The 15,968-nt window shown below is 40.7% G+C and overlaps 1 protein-coding gene across 1 annotated transcript in view; it reads right to left on the bottom strand.

The window, feature by feature from the left end:
* Positions 1 to 15,968, bottom strand: part of SNTG1 (syntrophin gamma 1) — a 399,274-nt gene that overhangs the window by 88,512 nt on the left and 294,794 nt on the right. The window contains exon 12 of the mRNA XM_081258736.1: positions 10,322 to 10,451. Coding sequence (XP_081114862.1) covers positions 10,322 to 10,451 — 130 coding nt within the window. The remainder of the gene's footprint in view (positions 1 to 10,321; positions 10,452 to 15,968) is intronic.

Genomic DNA, 15,968 nt, shown 5'->3' with positions numbered 1-15,968 from the left:
TGGACCACCAAGGAAGGCCCTAGAGTAACTTTTTATAATTTATTTTTTCACTTTGCAATCATATTATACTCGATCTGTTTTAAAACTTAAGAGAACAGAAGAAATGGAACATTCAAACACTAAAGGATAATGTACATGTATCGAAATAGTTTTAGTCAGGACCTCAAATAAAATAAACATTTACTTTAAGACAATTTATTGGCATGTCATAAGAATTTAAAATGTCTTCAGAGAAAGAGTTTCCTCTGTATTAAGTCATGTAAACAAACTTTAAAAGCCAAATGAAAATGAGTATCAGACTTAGACAAATGACCTTATAATAGAAAAAATCTTTGTTCAACAGAATTTTTACTAATTAAAACCAATTATTATTTTCCATTGGTTTTCTAGAGAAGCTTAAATGATGCTCTCTGTGTGATATACTCTTACATCAGACTAAATACAGACTGTTTTCACTTAGACTGTTTTGTTGAATTATTTTGGTTTTCCTTTTTTAGTTTTGTTTCCCTTTGTCTTACTGATAAAACGTGAATTAAGAGGAAATTTGATGAACATGAGGCACAAAGTTGGAGAAGCGTCAAATGGCTCATGTACGAGAACAGACTTACTGGCAGTATATATGTCACTTAAAATGTGAAAGAAAATAAAATTTGAGCATAGATATGTGATCTCCGCAGGGTCATGCACAAATATCATATCCTTCTAATATTGCTACAATCATTTCAAAGTAGTTTTTGCTCTGGTGAGGAATCAGTGAAGGAAATCTCTAAAACTATCGGTGCCCTCAGCTAAAATCAGGATAGTCTGGAGATGGGTTCAGAAGAGCAGACCCCTAAGCATGTTTCACTACCAGTCAAAAAATTCATATTGAATACTTTGTGGAACTATGCTTTTTACTAGTTTTTAAGGATTGCTATAAAATTCTACCAGCATTTTATGTGGACCACTGTCTTAGAGTGAGTACTATCTAACTTTGTATTTTTTAGCTCCCCTAACATGTAATTTTAGTTCTATGAACGACATAAAATGTATAACTGAAGTTAAATAAATGACACTTCTTTGCACAATATTTACTTAAAATGGCATTCAATGAAAACTGCTTTTCAAAATCAAGCCTCTGCCATCAAATCTGCTTAAATGGGATCCTCCAGATTAGTTCAAGAAAATAATAGATAGTGCTCCGATTTCTATTTTTTTCTGAATCATACTGGAACATCTCCTTCTAAATAGAAAATCACAGTACCTAAATGAACTAGACAGATATTTTCTGATTTATAGCACAAACACACGCGCACATACCACATTGGTAACATACAGCTCTAGGGTTTTGTTTTTTGTTTTGTTTATTTTTGCAGTATGCGGGCCTCTCACTGCTGTGGCCTCTCCCATTGCGGAGCACAGGCTCACGGATGCGCAGGCTCAGCGGCCATGGCTCACGGGCCCAGCCGCTCCGCTGCATGTGGGATCTTCCCGGACAGGGGCACGAACCCGTGTCCCCTGCATCGGCAGGCGGACTCTCAACCACTGCGCCACCAGGGAAGCCCACAACTCATATTTAATGCACACATATTTAAGATGGGATGGGGTGGCCTGAGGCACATCAACCTTCCTACTGAGAGCCATAGCAATGGAAAGATAAACCTAGTAAAAGCACTTTGTTTGAAGACTTCTGAGAGCTCCTGCTGTAACTAGGGCGAGCATGGCTTAGATTCCGGAGACGAGGTGACGAGCTGACAGCTCAGGGCCACTAGGCAGGCTCGGGGACAGACGCCCAGACGGAGAGCATGTGGACAGACAGAGGAGCGGAGCAGGTATCTTCTCCTGGGTTCACAGGGGCATCTCGCGAGAGCTGTGTGGCCTCAAAGGCAACCCTGCTTCTCACCTCAAGACAGTTGCTGGAGTCTGAATCTGAACAGGATAAAAGGCTAAAAAAATTAATCTGAGAACCTCTGAAAACAGACCAGAGTTTTGTAAATCTGTGCTGAGAGAGAAGCCAGGAGAAGTCAGAGCCCGGGGGTAGATGTGTTCAGGGGAAGAGACACGCTCTCAGCCCCCAGGCCTGGGGCGTGCGGGGAGGGTGGGCTGCACCTTTGGGGCAGAAAAACAGAAGCAGAGCCTTACAGAGAGTTCAGCCCCGCCTGATTCAGCTGGATTAAGACATCAATCTTAGTTTATGAGACTAAAGAATGTGTAGAATCTTTGATTCTTTTCCTAGACACCTATATTAAGATATAATTAGCAATCTTTTACAAATTAATATGCCAAAAAATTCATAGGGCGCTATTACATTAATAATATATTTTAAATGATGTGTATGTCAAATTATAATCCATTCATTATTTATGGTTTAAACAAATAGAAAAATACCTATTAGTCCATTCAATGTAGCTAGGAAAATGCCCATGATTAAATGTTAACAAAGGATAATACCACCTACACAAGAGGATGGTAATTTTATTTTATATATGTCAACAAAAGTACACATTTTAATGTACATGTAACATATACACTAATAAGAACACTAACAATAAATAGACCATTATTATTGTAATAAATTTTCATTTTTATTCTCTTCTGAACTTTAATAAATACCTAAGGTCTAAAATTATTATGAAAGCACATATTTTAAGGTAGATTTTTACCAACTCTGTTACGTCAAATGGCAAATAGGGTTTAGTGTTTGATTTTCTAGGAAACAATATGCCCAATAGATATAAAAATCAAGTAATATAGATACACTCTTGCAGGAAGAGAAGTCTGAATAATCTTTTAAGGGAAAGAACACAGTAAAAACCCAACGTGAGAAAAATCTTCACATTTGGATGAAATGGAATAGAAAAGACAGTTCTTTTTCAAGCTCTTATAATTTATTACTGAGAAGAGTATTTTCGGCATACCATCTACGTACTTTTGTAGATGTTAAATAATATTAAGGAAAAGATGTATCTTATTTTATCAAACATTTTCACCATTTATTTTGCCTTCGTACTTTATTCTATTACATTAGTGATTTTTTTTTCTTATGGGAAACTTTGGTATTAATGAAGTCTTATTTAAAGAAACAAATATTTTAAAACTCTATTATATGCAATAGTATATTCTTATATTATTGAAAGGTTAATTTAAATCCAGTAGCTTTTTCGTTAGAGAATTTTCATTAGAACTTAAATTTAAAATTAAATTTAAAATTTGCGACTCCCCTTAAAAAACTTGAAGGACACGTATAAAGGCATTGAATACTCACATTACAAGTGTTTTTCAGATTATATTTCTTACACTCAAACTGAAAATAAAATGATAATTCTACTACTTTATAATTTATCCAACATCAAAAGTGAACATCTGCTTAAATATTATGAACTGTATTTTAAGGAATAATATTCACTTTGCCTGAATGCTGGGGGGAATGATAATATGTGTCCCTCTTTTTCTTTGAAAACCTTTAATTGAATGTTAATGATGGAAACCCCTTAAAGGAAGTCTAGTTACTGCAGGTCTGTTAAACTGAGAATAATTTCACAACTGGTTCTAATAAAGATCTGTTTCGATTTAATTTATTAAAAATAAAATTTGGAGTAATAGGAGCATCCATTTGTTTTAAATATCACTCTTATTTTTTAATTCTTTAATTTTGTATATTCAATTTTGGCATCACCAATTGTATCCAGAAACCAAAGCGGTAATGTTGTCTTTTGACATTCTCTTTAGACAAAAAGAAAAATACATAGAATATTCAAATATTCTCTTAAAATGTTTTTCTCTTCCTACATTAAACGTCTTTAGGGATTTTTTTCCAATTAAATGTTGAAAGATAAGTGACGAGCTTACATTAAAAAAATTGTATCCTAATTCTATTACTCTTTCACTTTTTCAACCTCATGTACACAAAACCTCAATTTTGATGAGTGATGTGCTCTCAGAATGGGTGCCTGCAGGACCCTGCTCACAAGGTATATTTTCCCATGAAAATTAATTTTGAAGATTTATCCAAGGAAATAATTCTTATGGAAACAAGAAACAGTCCCCCAATTTCCTTAGAGATTTGTGGCCACTGTTAGTTAGCAGATGTGTGAGGACCTGGAGAGATCTTTATTCCGTAGATATAAGTCCTTCCGAAGAAACATGATGTTAGTGTGGGTGCATCACAGCGATATATCCATTCTGCAGCTGTTGATCAAACTGCCTTCACTGGGAAAGGGAAGAATCACAAATGATTTCTGCCTCAGGAGCCCACATTTCAGCTCAATTTTTTCATCCATTTTTCTCAGACTATGGATTCTATGCCCTGGCCACCTTGGTTATTCTCCAGGCCCATGGGTACAATGTAATTGCCTGCCTTGTTGCCTTTAAAAAACTATCAATTAAGAGTCCATCAGGATGACCACCCAGTGTTATACCCAAGTGAACTTTCTTATTTTTCCTAGTACAAGAACTTTTCAATTTTATCTGTCGCCATCCTTACGATTAGCACGTATATGGTATATATCATACATAGTATATATAACACACACACACACACACACATACACACAATCTTACTGTGAATTAGAAGCCTAAAAGCTAAAAGTAGGTTGCAGCCATTTATAAATGTCTAGTTCTTTGCTCAGAGCTAACTTATTCGTCCATGAATTCACTGAACTCCAGAAATGACTGTATGTCAGACGTGAAGGGAATGCCAAGGGTACCAGATCCCTGTCCTCAAGAACCATCTGCAAAACAAGCATGTCTTTGGCATGAGTGTTAGAGCAGGTCGCACAATGCCTGAGCACATGTGAGCAGGAAGGACCCTGGCCAGAGGTGGGGTGTGCAGGCAGCGGGGACCCTGGGTTGCAGGCAGTTATGGGATGTGTTTTATCTGCCGGTGTTGGTCACAGGTGGAGAGAATAGGTCCCATCATTGCCAAAGTATTAGCCGGGCTTCCTAAGGAGGGGAACGTGCAGTGTTTACGATAAGAATCCAGCCTGGATCCTCGGGAGAGGCCTGCAGCTGCCTCTGCTCCCTCGGGTCTGGCTGTTAAGCTCAGTTTCAGAAGACGGCAGTTCTAAGAAACGTTCCATGGAGCCACTGCAAACTCCCAGTGAATTCTTGCGTGACATCCTCGGGCCTTTCCCCTGCGTACTTAGTGCCCTTCTCTTCCACACGACGTCCGCTCCTGGGGGGAACGTGGACTGCTCGGTGCCCTTGGTCTCACCTCCCGAGAAACAGAGCCCGAAGAGGATGTACAGTCCTCAGGAGGCAAGAGTCATAGGTGAAGGGAAGGGAGGCCGGGCAGCAGAAAGCAGGCATCAGCTGGTGAGCGGTCCGTGTGCCCGAGCTGCCCAGGGCTTCTCATCAAACGCTGTCGGTTGTTCACCGGGTGTGACCCGCCTTCAGAGCCTCGTGCAGTCACTGCGTTTCCAGATGGTTCGTTCATCCAGTGAGCAAGGGCGAGTCCTCTGTTAACTTGCTTCCTTCTGCCACCTGACTGGCACTGGACAAGGTATGCCCCGGGGGAGGAATTACCCCATGTTCCCGTGGAGCTTCCGTCGGCCTGGGAGCAGCTGTGGGCTCAGGACGGGTCAGCTCCTGTCACTATGATTACGACCAGGGCCACGTTGAAGTCCAGGCCTGGGCACGGGTGGCAGAAGTGTGGGTGTGTCGGGGCAAGGGCCCCTGTGCAGCACCTGTGGCTTTGAGGGCCCTGGAACATTAGGGGCTGTGAATGCTCAGCCGGAAGAAGAGAAAGAATGAGGCCCAAAGGGGAGGCGGGGAGGGGGCCAGGCGGGCAGAGCCCAAGGGACCAGGGGTGGCACGGAAGCTGTCAGTAAAACTGCCTGTTTGCTTATGACCGTGCTTTATAGTTAACATCAAAGCAGACGTTCTGGATTGAGCAAGTAAATATCAGCTAATATTCTCCAATATCAAGAATTGTTTAAGAACTTTAACTGTTGGTGAGTAGTTTTCTAAGAGACAAAGTAGGTTGGGTATTTTACATATGCATACAACATAATGCCCAGACTCGCCCTTGCTTTTCTTCTGATTTGATTTGCTGACTCTGCCATTGTCTGATTTCACCCTCTGTAACCCATTTTTGGTTGACATCTGCATGTGTGAAGTTTGCATTTTGGTGTGTGAGGAGAAGCAATGCAGAAAACAACACACTAACTAAAGTGCATCTAAGGACTCAGAAAAATCAGCAGCTATAAAAAGGAAGAAAAAGTCTCCTTAAGTGACACCCATGCCTGTCAGAACCACAGGCTGCAACCTCTGATCACAGACTTCAGCTCCTTTTCGGTAAATCTCCTTTCTGCTAGGCTTTATTTTGTCATGACTTTCAATTCACCTACAAGCTTTGTCGAGTCTTTTTAATGCGGCAGACACAATAGAAGTTCCTTCTTTAGCTTTCCACAAACAACGGTATTATGGGAAAAAAATTCCCTTTTTTCTGCTTGCAAATGTTTGCCATCTAAAATAGCAGAAATCTATGGATTAAATATGACTCCCAAATCATGTTTTTTGCTCCTGCAGGTAAATGGGTAAAATATAGGAAGATGGCTGAAATATGTCCTGCAGGAACTCAAATGACTGATGAAATGTGTGTGTGTGTGTGTGTGTGTGTGTGTGTGTGAATCCTGAAGGACTGTGATCATTCCACAAAAAGCACAGGGGTGTTGGTTGTTCCTGCATTACTTTTAGAATTAATATGTTTTTAGTATTAAGCAGTGTAGTAGATATTGTTGGTTATCTGACTCAGAAGCCATTCACAATCTTCTTTTCTTGGTTTTCCCACTACAAACACTAGAAAAGGCAGAGACTAGCTCCCCCACTCTCCAGACACCCACCCCTCAGAATCGACGTGGGACTGAGTTCAGGAGGAGAAGTGAGCATTATTAGTCCACTAAAGGGTTTCTGGGAAATTTTCTCTTATCTCGATGAAAGGGGAGAGATGTAGCTGCCGCTACTTATCCTTCTTCCCTTTCTGTCCTGTTGTGAACACTGAAGTGATGTTTGGAACTGTTGCAGCCCTTATGTCACCATGAGGTGGCAAACATAAGGTAAAAGCCAACACTCTAAAGGTAGAGGATAATAGTGGCAATAATGTGTGTAGACAGAGGATGGGTTCTGGGTGGATGGTGGTTTGCAGCAGATGCCACCATCCACAATTCTTTTCATTTGGGGAAAAAGCCAACTATTTTCTCTATCACTATTTAGGGTTTCTCTAATTTGTTATTGAAAGCATTCTCAATTGATACAAACATTTGTGGAAAAGAGTCTATTCTCTTTCACATAATAAAATATGAATTATGTATTTTGAAAATCTCATATATGCTATCATTCTTATTTAAGATCACAGTAATTTTCATTGAACCACTAAGAATAGAAGCATTGGGACTTCTCTGGTGGTCCAGTGGTAAAGAATCAGCTTGCAATGCAGGGGACATGGGTTCGATCCCTGGTCGGGGAACTAAGATCCCAAGTGCCTTGGGGCAACTAAACCCGCGTGCGCGCACCACAATTACTGAGCTCATTTGCCTCAACTAGAGCCCACGAGCCACAAACTACAGAGCCCACGTGCCCTGGAGCCTGTGTGCCACAACTAGAGAGAGAAAACCCACACGCCACAACTAGAGAGATGACCGCGCACCACAATGAAGATCCCGCGTGCCGCCAAAAATATCCTGCATGCCGCAACTAAGACCCCACACAGCCAAAAATAAATAAAATAAATAAATAAACAATAAATAAATATTTTAAAAAAGAATAGAGGCGTATTACATATACATATATATTTATATCTGTCTGCGCGTGCGCACATACACACACACACACACACACACAAGTGATACATTTCAAGCAGCATACTCCATTCCAATAAAGGAAATGCATGCATAGGATATATATGGAAGAATTTAGACTAGAAGAGATCCCTTTATGTTAGTAGGTAACCTTAGTAGCAATGTTGCATGAAATTCTCTCTGCTTATCATTCAGGATTGATTTTAGTGCTGGAGCGGTAAAGAGTAGCTAGAAAGGTGAGATTCATGAAATGCTGGCTGAAAGACAGCTTTGTCTTTTATCGTCTTCCCTCTGTCTCTTTTAAAGATGAGGGAACTGAGGGGTAGATCTGTGGCTGCCAGAAATATAGTGCTAAATGGTCAAGTCACTACTAGACATTTAACTCATCTTGTCCTATTTTATCAGCATTGTTATCCAAACAACCATCTTTCAGAAGATGAAGAATCTCAAATGACAACTGGACAAGACAAAGATGTGCAACCTCACATACAATAAGCAAATCGATACGGCCATTTATTGGTGGTTTATGGATTAAATCATTTAATTTAGAGTGCAGCTGGAGAGAAGAAAAAGTGCAAATGTTTCAGCATCATTTAAGGGTCAGGATGTCTAAAGCACTTTTTCATTTAACCCTCACAGTGGCTGAAGCTAACTGTGCCCGCTGACGAAGGGGACCACGAAGCCCAGTCCCAGAGCTGCTGAGTAGAGACCAAGGCTCCACACCGAGTCCCTGACACTGCAGCCATGCTTTCCCCATGGCAACCATACCTCTGCAAAAAGCATCAGCTTAAATTCCCTTTGATCAAACAATAGCATGTTCGGAGCTATACTTCCATCTTCCTTCACTTGCTTCTTGCCCTTTCTCCCTCCCATGTTCTGTGGTATTTGAAGGCTCTCAGCCCTGCCTGGCCCACCGAGGCACTGAGACACACAGACCCTTCCCACTCCAAAGACAGTCCCTGTTCAGGCGGCTTTAGCTCAGCAATCATGATGACTTTTCTTGTGATATTATTACAAACGAGTTATTTTGAAAGGGTCTAGGGACTGAGATAATAATGTAGGCTGCTTTGCACATGGACAAACTAATAATACAAATATTAGGTTGTTTTCTCTTATATGCAAGTGCATTTCATGGTTATTCTGAAAAAGTTAAATGTGAAAGAGTAAAAGTACGATTTTCAGATTAAACCATGAGATTTAGATTAAGTGAAAAAAATCCAATGGATTTATTTTGAAGATAAATAGGTGCTATATTCGTTTTCTATTATTGAAATAAATTACCACAAACAGTGCTTTAAAAGAGACACTAATCCGTGATCCTGCAGTTCTGTAGGTCAGAAGCCTCAGTGGGCCTCTCTGGGATAAGATCAGGGGAGGGCAGGATGGTCTCTGTCTGGAGGGGCAGTGTCCCCTTGTCTTGGGCAGCTTCTCCTGGCCTCCTGCTCTCTTGGGGTCCTGGTCCCTCCCCATCTTCAGAGCCAGCAGTGTCAGCCCTACCCCTCCCCATGCTGCCATCACCCTAGTCCTCTCGTTTTCCTACTTCTTCCACTTTTAAAGACTCTAGTGATTACACTGGACCTTCCCGGATAATCCAGGCTAATATCTCCGGAGCACATCTGGTTTGGGCAAGAGCGCCCACCCAAGATTCAGTCTCTGCTGATCTGGTGGTGTCATCATATTGGAATCGCCGAAAAGGATGAGAGGTTTCAGACTGACAAAAACCCCCACAAAACCCAAGGCAAAAAAACAACGCAATTATATTTGTTGTCTGAAAACGTTTTTTTCTAGATCGTTGAATATAAAGGTTAAAAATATTTTGAGAAAACTATTTTGATTTTATTTTACCATTATCCAAGGTGGCGCCAAACTAAACAATGGAAGATGACGCTTCAGAGAAACTCGCCTTAGAGCCATGCTTGCGCAGAAGCCTGCTCACTTTACTTATACTACTCCCTTGCCCCGTGGAAGGAGAGGGGTGGCAGGAGCCATGGGTTAGGGGGCTGGGTCCCAGCTAAAGCCTAAACCAGCTCCCGTACTTGAATAGATCTGTGAAGGTTAAGATTCATGGGTTGTAACCAACAGTACAAGATTCATGGGTTGTAACCAACAGTACTTGCTTCAAGTTAATACTCTAAATTTTGGGGCTCTCCAGAGGAACCAGAGGGAGAAGCGATATAAAGGTATCTAGATAGATGCATATATAGATAGATATACAGACACAGACAGATGGATGCTCTATAGAGATACAGATAATAGGTATTTTAGTGCTCACATGCTAAATATCTATTTTCAGTTATTTAACTAATGTAGATGTTACAGTGTTTGTGAATGGAAGCTTAGGTATCAGTACTGTTGAGCTGATACATTGGACTAAAACTCTCAAGACAGAGTGGTTTTCTTTAAACATTGCACAGTAGTTTTTATGATGGGTGTGCAGTGCTCCATTCTTAGAAGAACACCAAGCAGCTGATGCAAAGTTATGTATGTACTGAAGAAATTCACCAAGGCTGAGGAACTGGCCAGGAGCTCCCTGAGTCACTACTTACGTTGTGCTTTGTGAGGCTGGAAATGTTGGTTGCTACGGCATGCAGCCACTCGCCACAGTCCTCAGCAGAGAGGCACTGGATGATCCCGCTGCAGACCCCGTCCACGGCGATGACTTGGAAAGCGTTCTGCCTGCGGAGATGTCAGAACAAATGAGATCAAAACATCGTCTCATTTGTCTGTTTGCGACTTGAAACAGTTATGTGTTCAAAAGCTCTTCTTTTGAACAACATAAATGCAGCTTCAAATTCTTATTTGTTTACTTCCCTTTTTAAAAAATTTGTTTTTAAATGCAACACTACAGATGAACCCAGACAACACACAACTTTGAATGACTACAGAGCATCTTGAGATTCAGATACATTTGGAGAACCTTTGAGATGCATATCTAAGACATTTGAGAGGGATTCTTTCTCCAGTGCACCATAAAGTTATACATAGATGTTTATCCATTATTTTGGCCACCATCAACTCCTCTTGACATTTTTCAGTGCATGTCTGATGTACAGTGGAAAGATCACACAAAAACCACATGCACAGATACCGAGCATCATATAAAATCTTTTGTTGTCATGAGCTGAAGCACTTTGTCAGCTGTTAAACCAGTTGTTCCTCATCTTCTCTAAGATGGTTTCGGACAAGAGGTACATAGTTCTTCTCCACGTCTAAATACTCGTGCTTGAAATTTATGTGGATGTTCGCATTTCAATAACAACTAAACTTTCCTTAAGATGCCATGGCCACCCTAAATATCTCTGTGGTCTTCCACTGAGTTTTTGCTGTTGTTAGAGAACATTCAGTGATGCCGCCCTAAATGGTCTACAAAAATGCTGTTGAATTTAAAGCGGCTTCCTACAGCTTTCATTATTTACTTTTATCTTCCTGTTTCAAGTTCTTGCATGTTTCAATACAAGCTTAATGGAGAGGAATGGATAAAAATCCCAACATGAATGGAAAGTAGCCAAATGCCTCTGTGGTGCAACAAAATACACTTTAGAAAATGCACAAACTATCTTTAAATCCCAGCCATTTCTGAAGCAGTAGAAAAACTGTGTAGTTCAGTATTCAAAATGCTATGTAAATAGTGTACACTTATATATTTTTCTCCAATTAAATTCCTTTTTTTATCTCTTCTGAATTTTGTAAGTAGGAGTTTGTGGATATTACACATGATTTCATTTCTGCAAACAAAGACACCCCAAGTGGCATTTCTCTGGCCCAGCTTCATCAGGAGGCCTGTGTCACTCTCCTGTCCCATAAGACTGGTCCAGATTTCAGAACCGGACATGTGGCAGAGACTTTCACACCTACGGCTCTCTGCATCCGCATTATTAATGTTTTCAGAGAAGCTTGTTCCGACAGCCTTGACCAGCACTTTCAAATGATTACAGGGAAGTGTTAAAATATTCTTTTTTGTTTGCTTTTAAAAATACATGAGAAGCCTGAGAGGGGACAACTGTTGTCTGTCTCTTTGAAATAATGTTTTTTGAATTTGTGACAAGAAAAAATATGCACAGCACAAAAAGAATACTGCAACTTCACGTGACTTTCTTAACTTTAATTCTGATATTCAAGAGTGAGTAAGACATTTAAAATATCCAGAGAGAAGCTCAACTATCCATGGAAAATGAGAACTAATTTGAGTTCGTAACATACATTTCTCTCTGCTGATTATCATAACCATTGCTTCATGCACCGTACATTAAAGCATGTCTTGAACATATTTGTACTCTCTGCTTTAAATGAATCGTGGCAGCTGGATATTTTTAGCTGATTAGAGTTAATGCGCTTAGAGGAAATCTGCAGTCTATGTAACCACACATGCTACACAGTCTCCACATGGAATGATTCTAAAGGACTAACCTTAAATAAACCCAGGCTTATACACTAATATGTATCGATTTTTACATTCTGTTTCCACTTTTCAGGTTGATTTGTTGGAAACCCTTTCATGAATATAACTGAAGTATTTGAACAGTTTATTTGCTTACATCCAACCTCTTACAAAATAAATTGGTCATAAAGATTATAGCCTGGGTCCTATTTCTGCCTCTGCTATTGAATAAATAAGAATATTGGCAAATTAGTCCACTTAGTTGCACCTCAATTTCCCCTAACAGAAAATGAGAAAAATATACTTCACGGATTTATGGAGTAACTGGTGGGACCCCAATACTTCCACTAATCACTGAAGCTCCCTGAATGAGACATTAATGTGTGGTCTTGATACGATATTTGAGAGAGTTTTGCAAGAATGTGTCACCCAGCACTTGGCAAGAACTGCAGTGCTGTGGCTGTATTTGCAGCTTTTAGAAAATGTAGTTCTTTGAGTCAAGATAATCAGTAATTGTAAAAAAAAAAGTATTTGTTTTATCTTATTTGATCATATACTCTCTGAAATCAATAAACTACATTACCCATTAAGTTAGTATTGTAGTACTGGGAAACGTTAAACTTTAACAATATCTGTAGTAGTCTTGAGTATTCTCAGACTAAATTATGATTCTTTGTACACACACACACACAGATACAAACACACACACACGCACACACACAGATACACATGCACACACACACACACACACATGCACAGAGATACAAACATGCATGCACAGATACACACACGCACACACAGATACACACACAGATACAAACACACACACACTGGCTGAAAAAAGCAGTGACATGATTACAGTTAGAAAATCTGAACTTTTGAGTGCAGATTATTTTTCCACTTTCTGCTCAATATCATTTTTTCTATTTTTCTAAGGATTCTTGATCACAACTCTGGCATCAAAAGTTATTCTCAAATGTTGCTGAGTTTCAGAGTAGTTTTATTCATTTAAAATACAAACTTAGTCTTTCTTTGTATGAAAAATAGACTGCTCACTAAAAATATTCATAAATAATTTTCAATATAATATGCGTTTACATGAAAACACATACATTTCTTATGAATAAAACTGAGTTATTCATGTTTTGACTCACTGTCCACCGTATGCCACATGAAGGCACGTGTTGGAGATGCTGAATTTGTGAGGAGTGAGTCGGAGAAGGTATTTCAAGCAGGAGAAGTGAGAGCTGTGGAGACTCAACTATACAGGTTTGGAGTGGCTAGATGGCCTTGTCCAGGAAAGGGAGGGGGGACATCACAGGGAAGCAGGCAGGCTCAGAGGAGGAGGGTGTGAACATCACGGAAGGAGCTTAGAGCCCACGGGACCCATGGCTGAACCTCCGTGGAGGACTCCCATGGTCAGATTTGCATGGAGTGGGCGGTCCTGTCACACCGTGTAGGGGACCTGGCAGCTGTGAGATGATGTGGGACCGAAATACACGTGTTAGTGAGAGTGAACATAAAACAGTTAGCTCACGGGATTGATAAAGGCGTTAGAAAGTCTGCGGGTCAGTGATTGCTGCCTTTCACAGAATGTGAGGGAGCATCCAGACTCCACATTGCTCCCGGGTTTTGGATCCAACTGGATGAATGGCTTAGACGCGGCAGAGGAGAGAAAGCGCACATTTTAGGTGGGAGGTAGTTACTCCGGAGCCAAATATCAGCGGCGTGAAGGCGTGAGAGGTTGTGAGAAACGGGCTGTTTGGCTCGTTGCGATGTGCGTCTGGGGCAGTGGTGAGTCATGAAGGTGGCAGTAAAGCAAAGCTTGATCAAGGAGAGCTTTGCAAACCACGTGGCGGCATTTCCAACTAATCCCGAGTCAGGCAGGGCTGTGGGAACACTGACTCTTTGGAGTGGAAGGATCATATTGTATTTTATGATACAAATATGTTCCCTCTGTGGTGGATAAGAACATGGAAAAACGTAATGAAGGCAGGAGAGAAGCAAGAAGGGTGTCCCAATACTCAGGATGAACATAAGATTGCTCCATGAGAGTGGTTCTCTGCATGTAGAAAAGCACTGACTCAAGCAGGATTTGAAAAATGGGCCATTTTTCTTGATCTGGTTATTAACAGTTTGTGGAGATGATTAAGGAAAGGAAAAACTAAAACAACCAACCAAGCAAGCAAACAAACAAACAAAAAAATCCGCTCGGGTTAATGATTCCAGCAATGGGCTCTGTTTCTCACTGAGTTCAGATCATTTCTGCTCATGATGCTACCTTGGGGCACCATCTCATCACAGCTTTTATGGTTCAGGCTCAAAACCTGAACTGTTTGGTGAGGTTGTACAGAAGCTCTTCCAAACCATTTTGTTACCTATTTTCCAAAGCTGAAATTCACCAATCCGACACAAGCCCCAAACTTTTATTCAACAGAGGCTTTTCCCCACTGTTCTCTTTGTCTGCAGTGCCCGTCTGTCCCGCTTCAGTTAAAATCTGTAAGGTGTTGCAAGTACCTTGATTTTATGCAACTCTCCGACCTCTAATTTCTCTCTGTGTAAAATGAAGATGGCAACATTTGTCCTGCGTACCTCACATTTTAAAGACTTTTGTAAAGAGAAGTTTTAGGTTTATAGCAACATTGAGGGGAAAGTATAGAGATTTCTCATAGACTTCCTGCCACACACACACACACACACACACACACACACACACACACCCTCTCTGTGATCAACATCTCCCACAAGAGAGTCGCACTTTTGTTATAATTCATGAGCCTACATCGACACGGCATATCACCCAAGGTCCGTAGTTTAGATTAGGGTTTACTCATTGCATTCCACATTTTATGGGTTTGGGCAAACATGTACTGACATGTATCTGATACTATAACATAATCCAGAGTATTTTCACTCCCCCAAATATCTCTGCTCCGCCTCTTCGTCTCTCTCCACCTCCCAACCGCTGGCAACCACTGATATTTTTACTGTCTCCATAGTTTCACCTTTTCCAGAAGGTCATATAGTTGGAATCAGTGTGTAGGGTGTTCAGATTGGCTTCTTTCACTTAGTGACATGCATCTGTGGTTCTCCCATGTCTTTTCATGGCTCAGTAGTCCATTTCTTTTTAGGGCTGAATAATATTCTATGATCTGGGTGCACATAGTTTATTTATCCATGCCCCTATTGAAGGCCATCTTACTTTCAAACATATACAAGGGGACACTGCATGGCTCACAGAGTAGGCGAAATCAACTAGGATCTTAATGTTATTTAGTTGAATATATTTTTTAAATCACAATTGTTCTGGCTCCACGTAGAGCGAAGTCCTGGTGGACCTGCTGGCGTGTCTGTGAAGATGGAGGAAAGTCCATCCATTCAGCGACTCCCAGTACATCTGCACAGCACCACCTGTGACAGAGCGATGGAAGAGCCAAGGCAATGGTGCACCCAACGGGGCCGCTGTGTCTCCTCCTTCCCTTCGGCCACTAAGCACAAGCAGGAGACATCTTGAGTTTTCTATCCCTTCCCCCATCACACTACGGGTGACATATCCTTACACATTGTTTCCCTTACTTTACCATCACTATCCTTCTCATAACAAACATTTTTTCTATCCAATTCACTCCAATAGTTACTCTAGCCAAAGTCACCTTCAGCTTAATCTGTTTCTCAGTCTATTCAGATTTCTATTCTGTAGTTAATACCATCAACCACTTTCTTCTCCTTCATAACCTTCCCACTCTAATACCCTGACACTGCAACGTTCTGTCGTATTTTGATACTTCAGAACTGAAATGAGACATATACTTCTA

Source organism: Mesoplodon bidens, assembly GCF_964165515.1.
Source record: "Mesoplodon bidens genome assembly, chromosome: 16".
In the NCBI taxonomy this organism is placed as follows: Eukaryota; Metazoa; Chordata; class Mammalia; order Artiodactyla; family Ziphiidae; genus Mesoplodon; species Mesoplodon bidens.
Note: the sequence above shows the minus strand (reverse complement) of the source record. Positions and strands in the feature narration are given on the sequence as shown.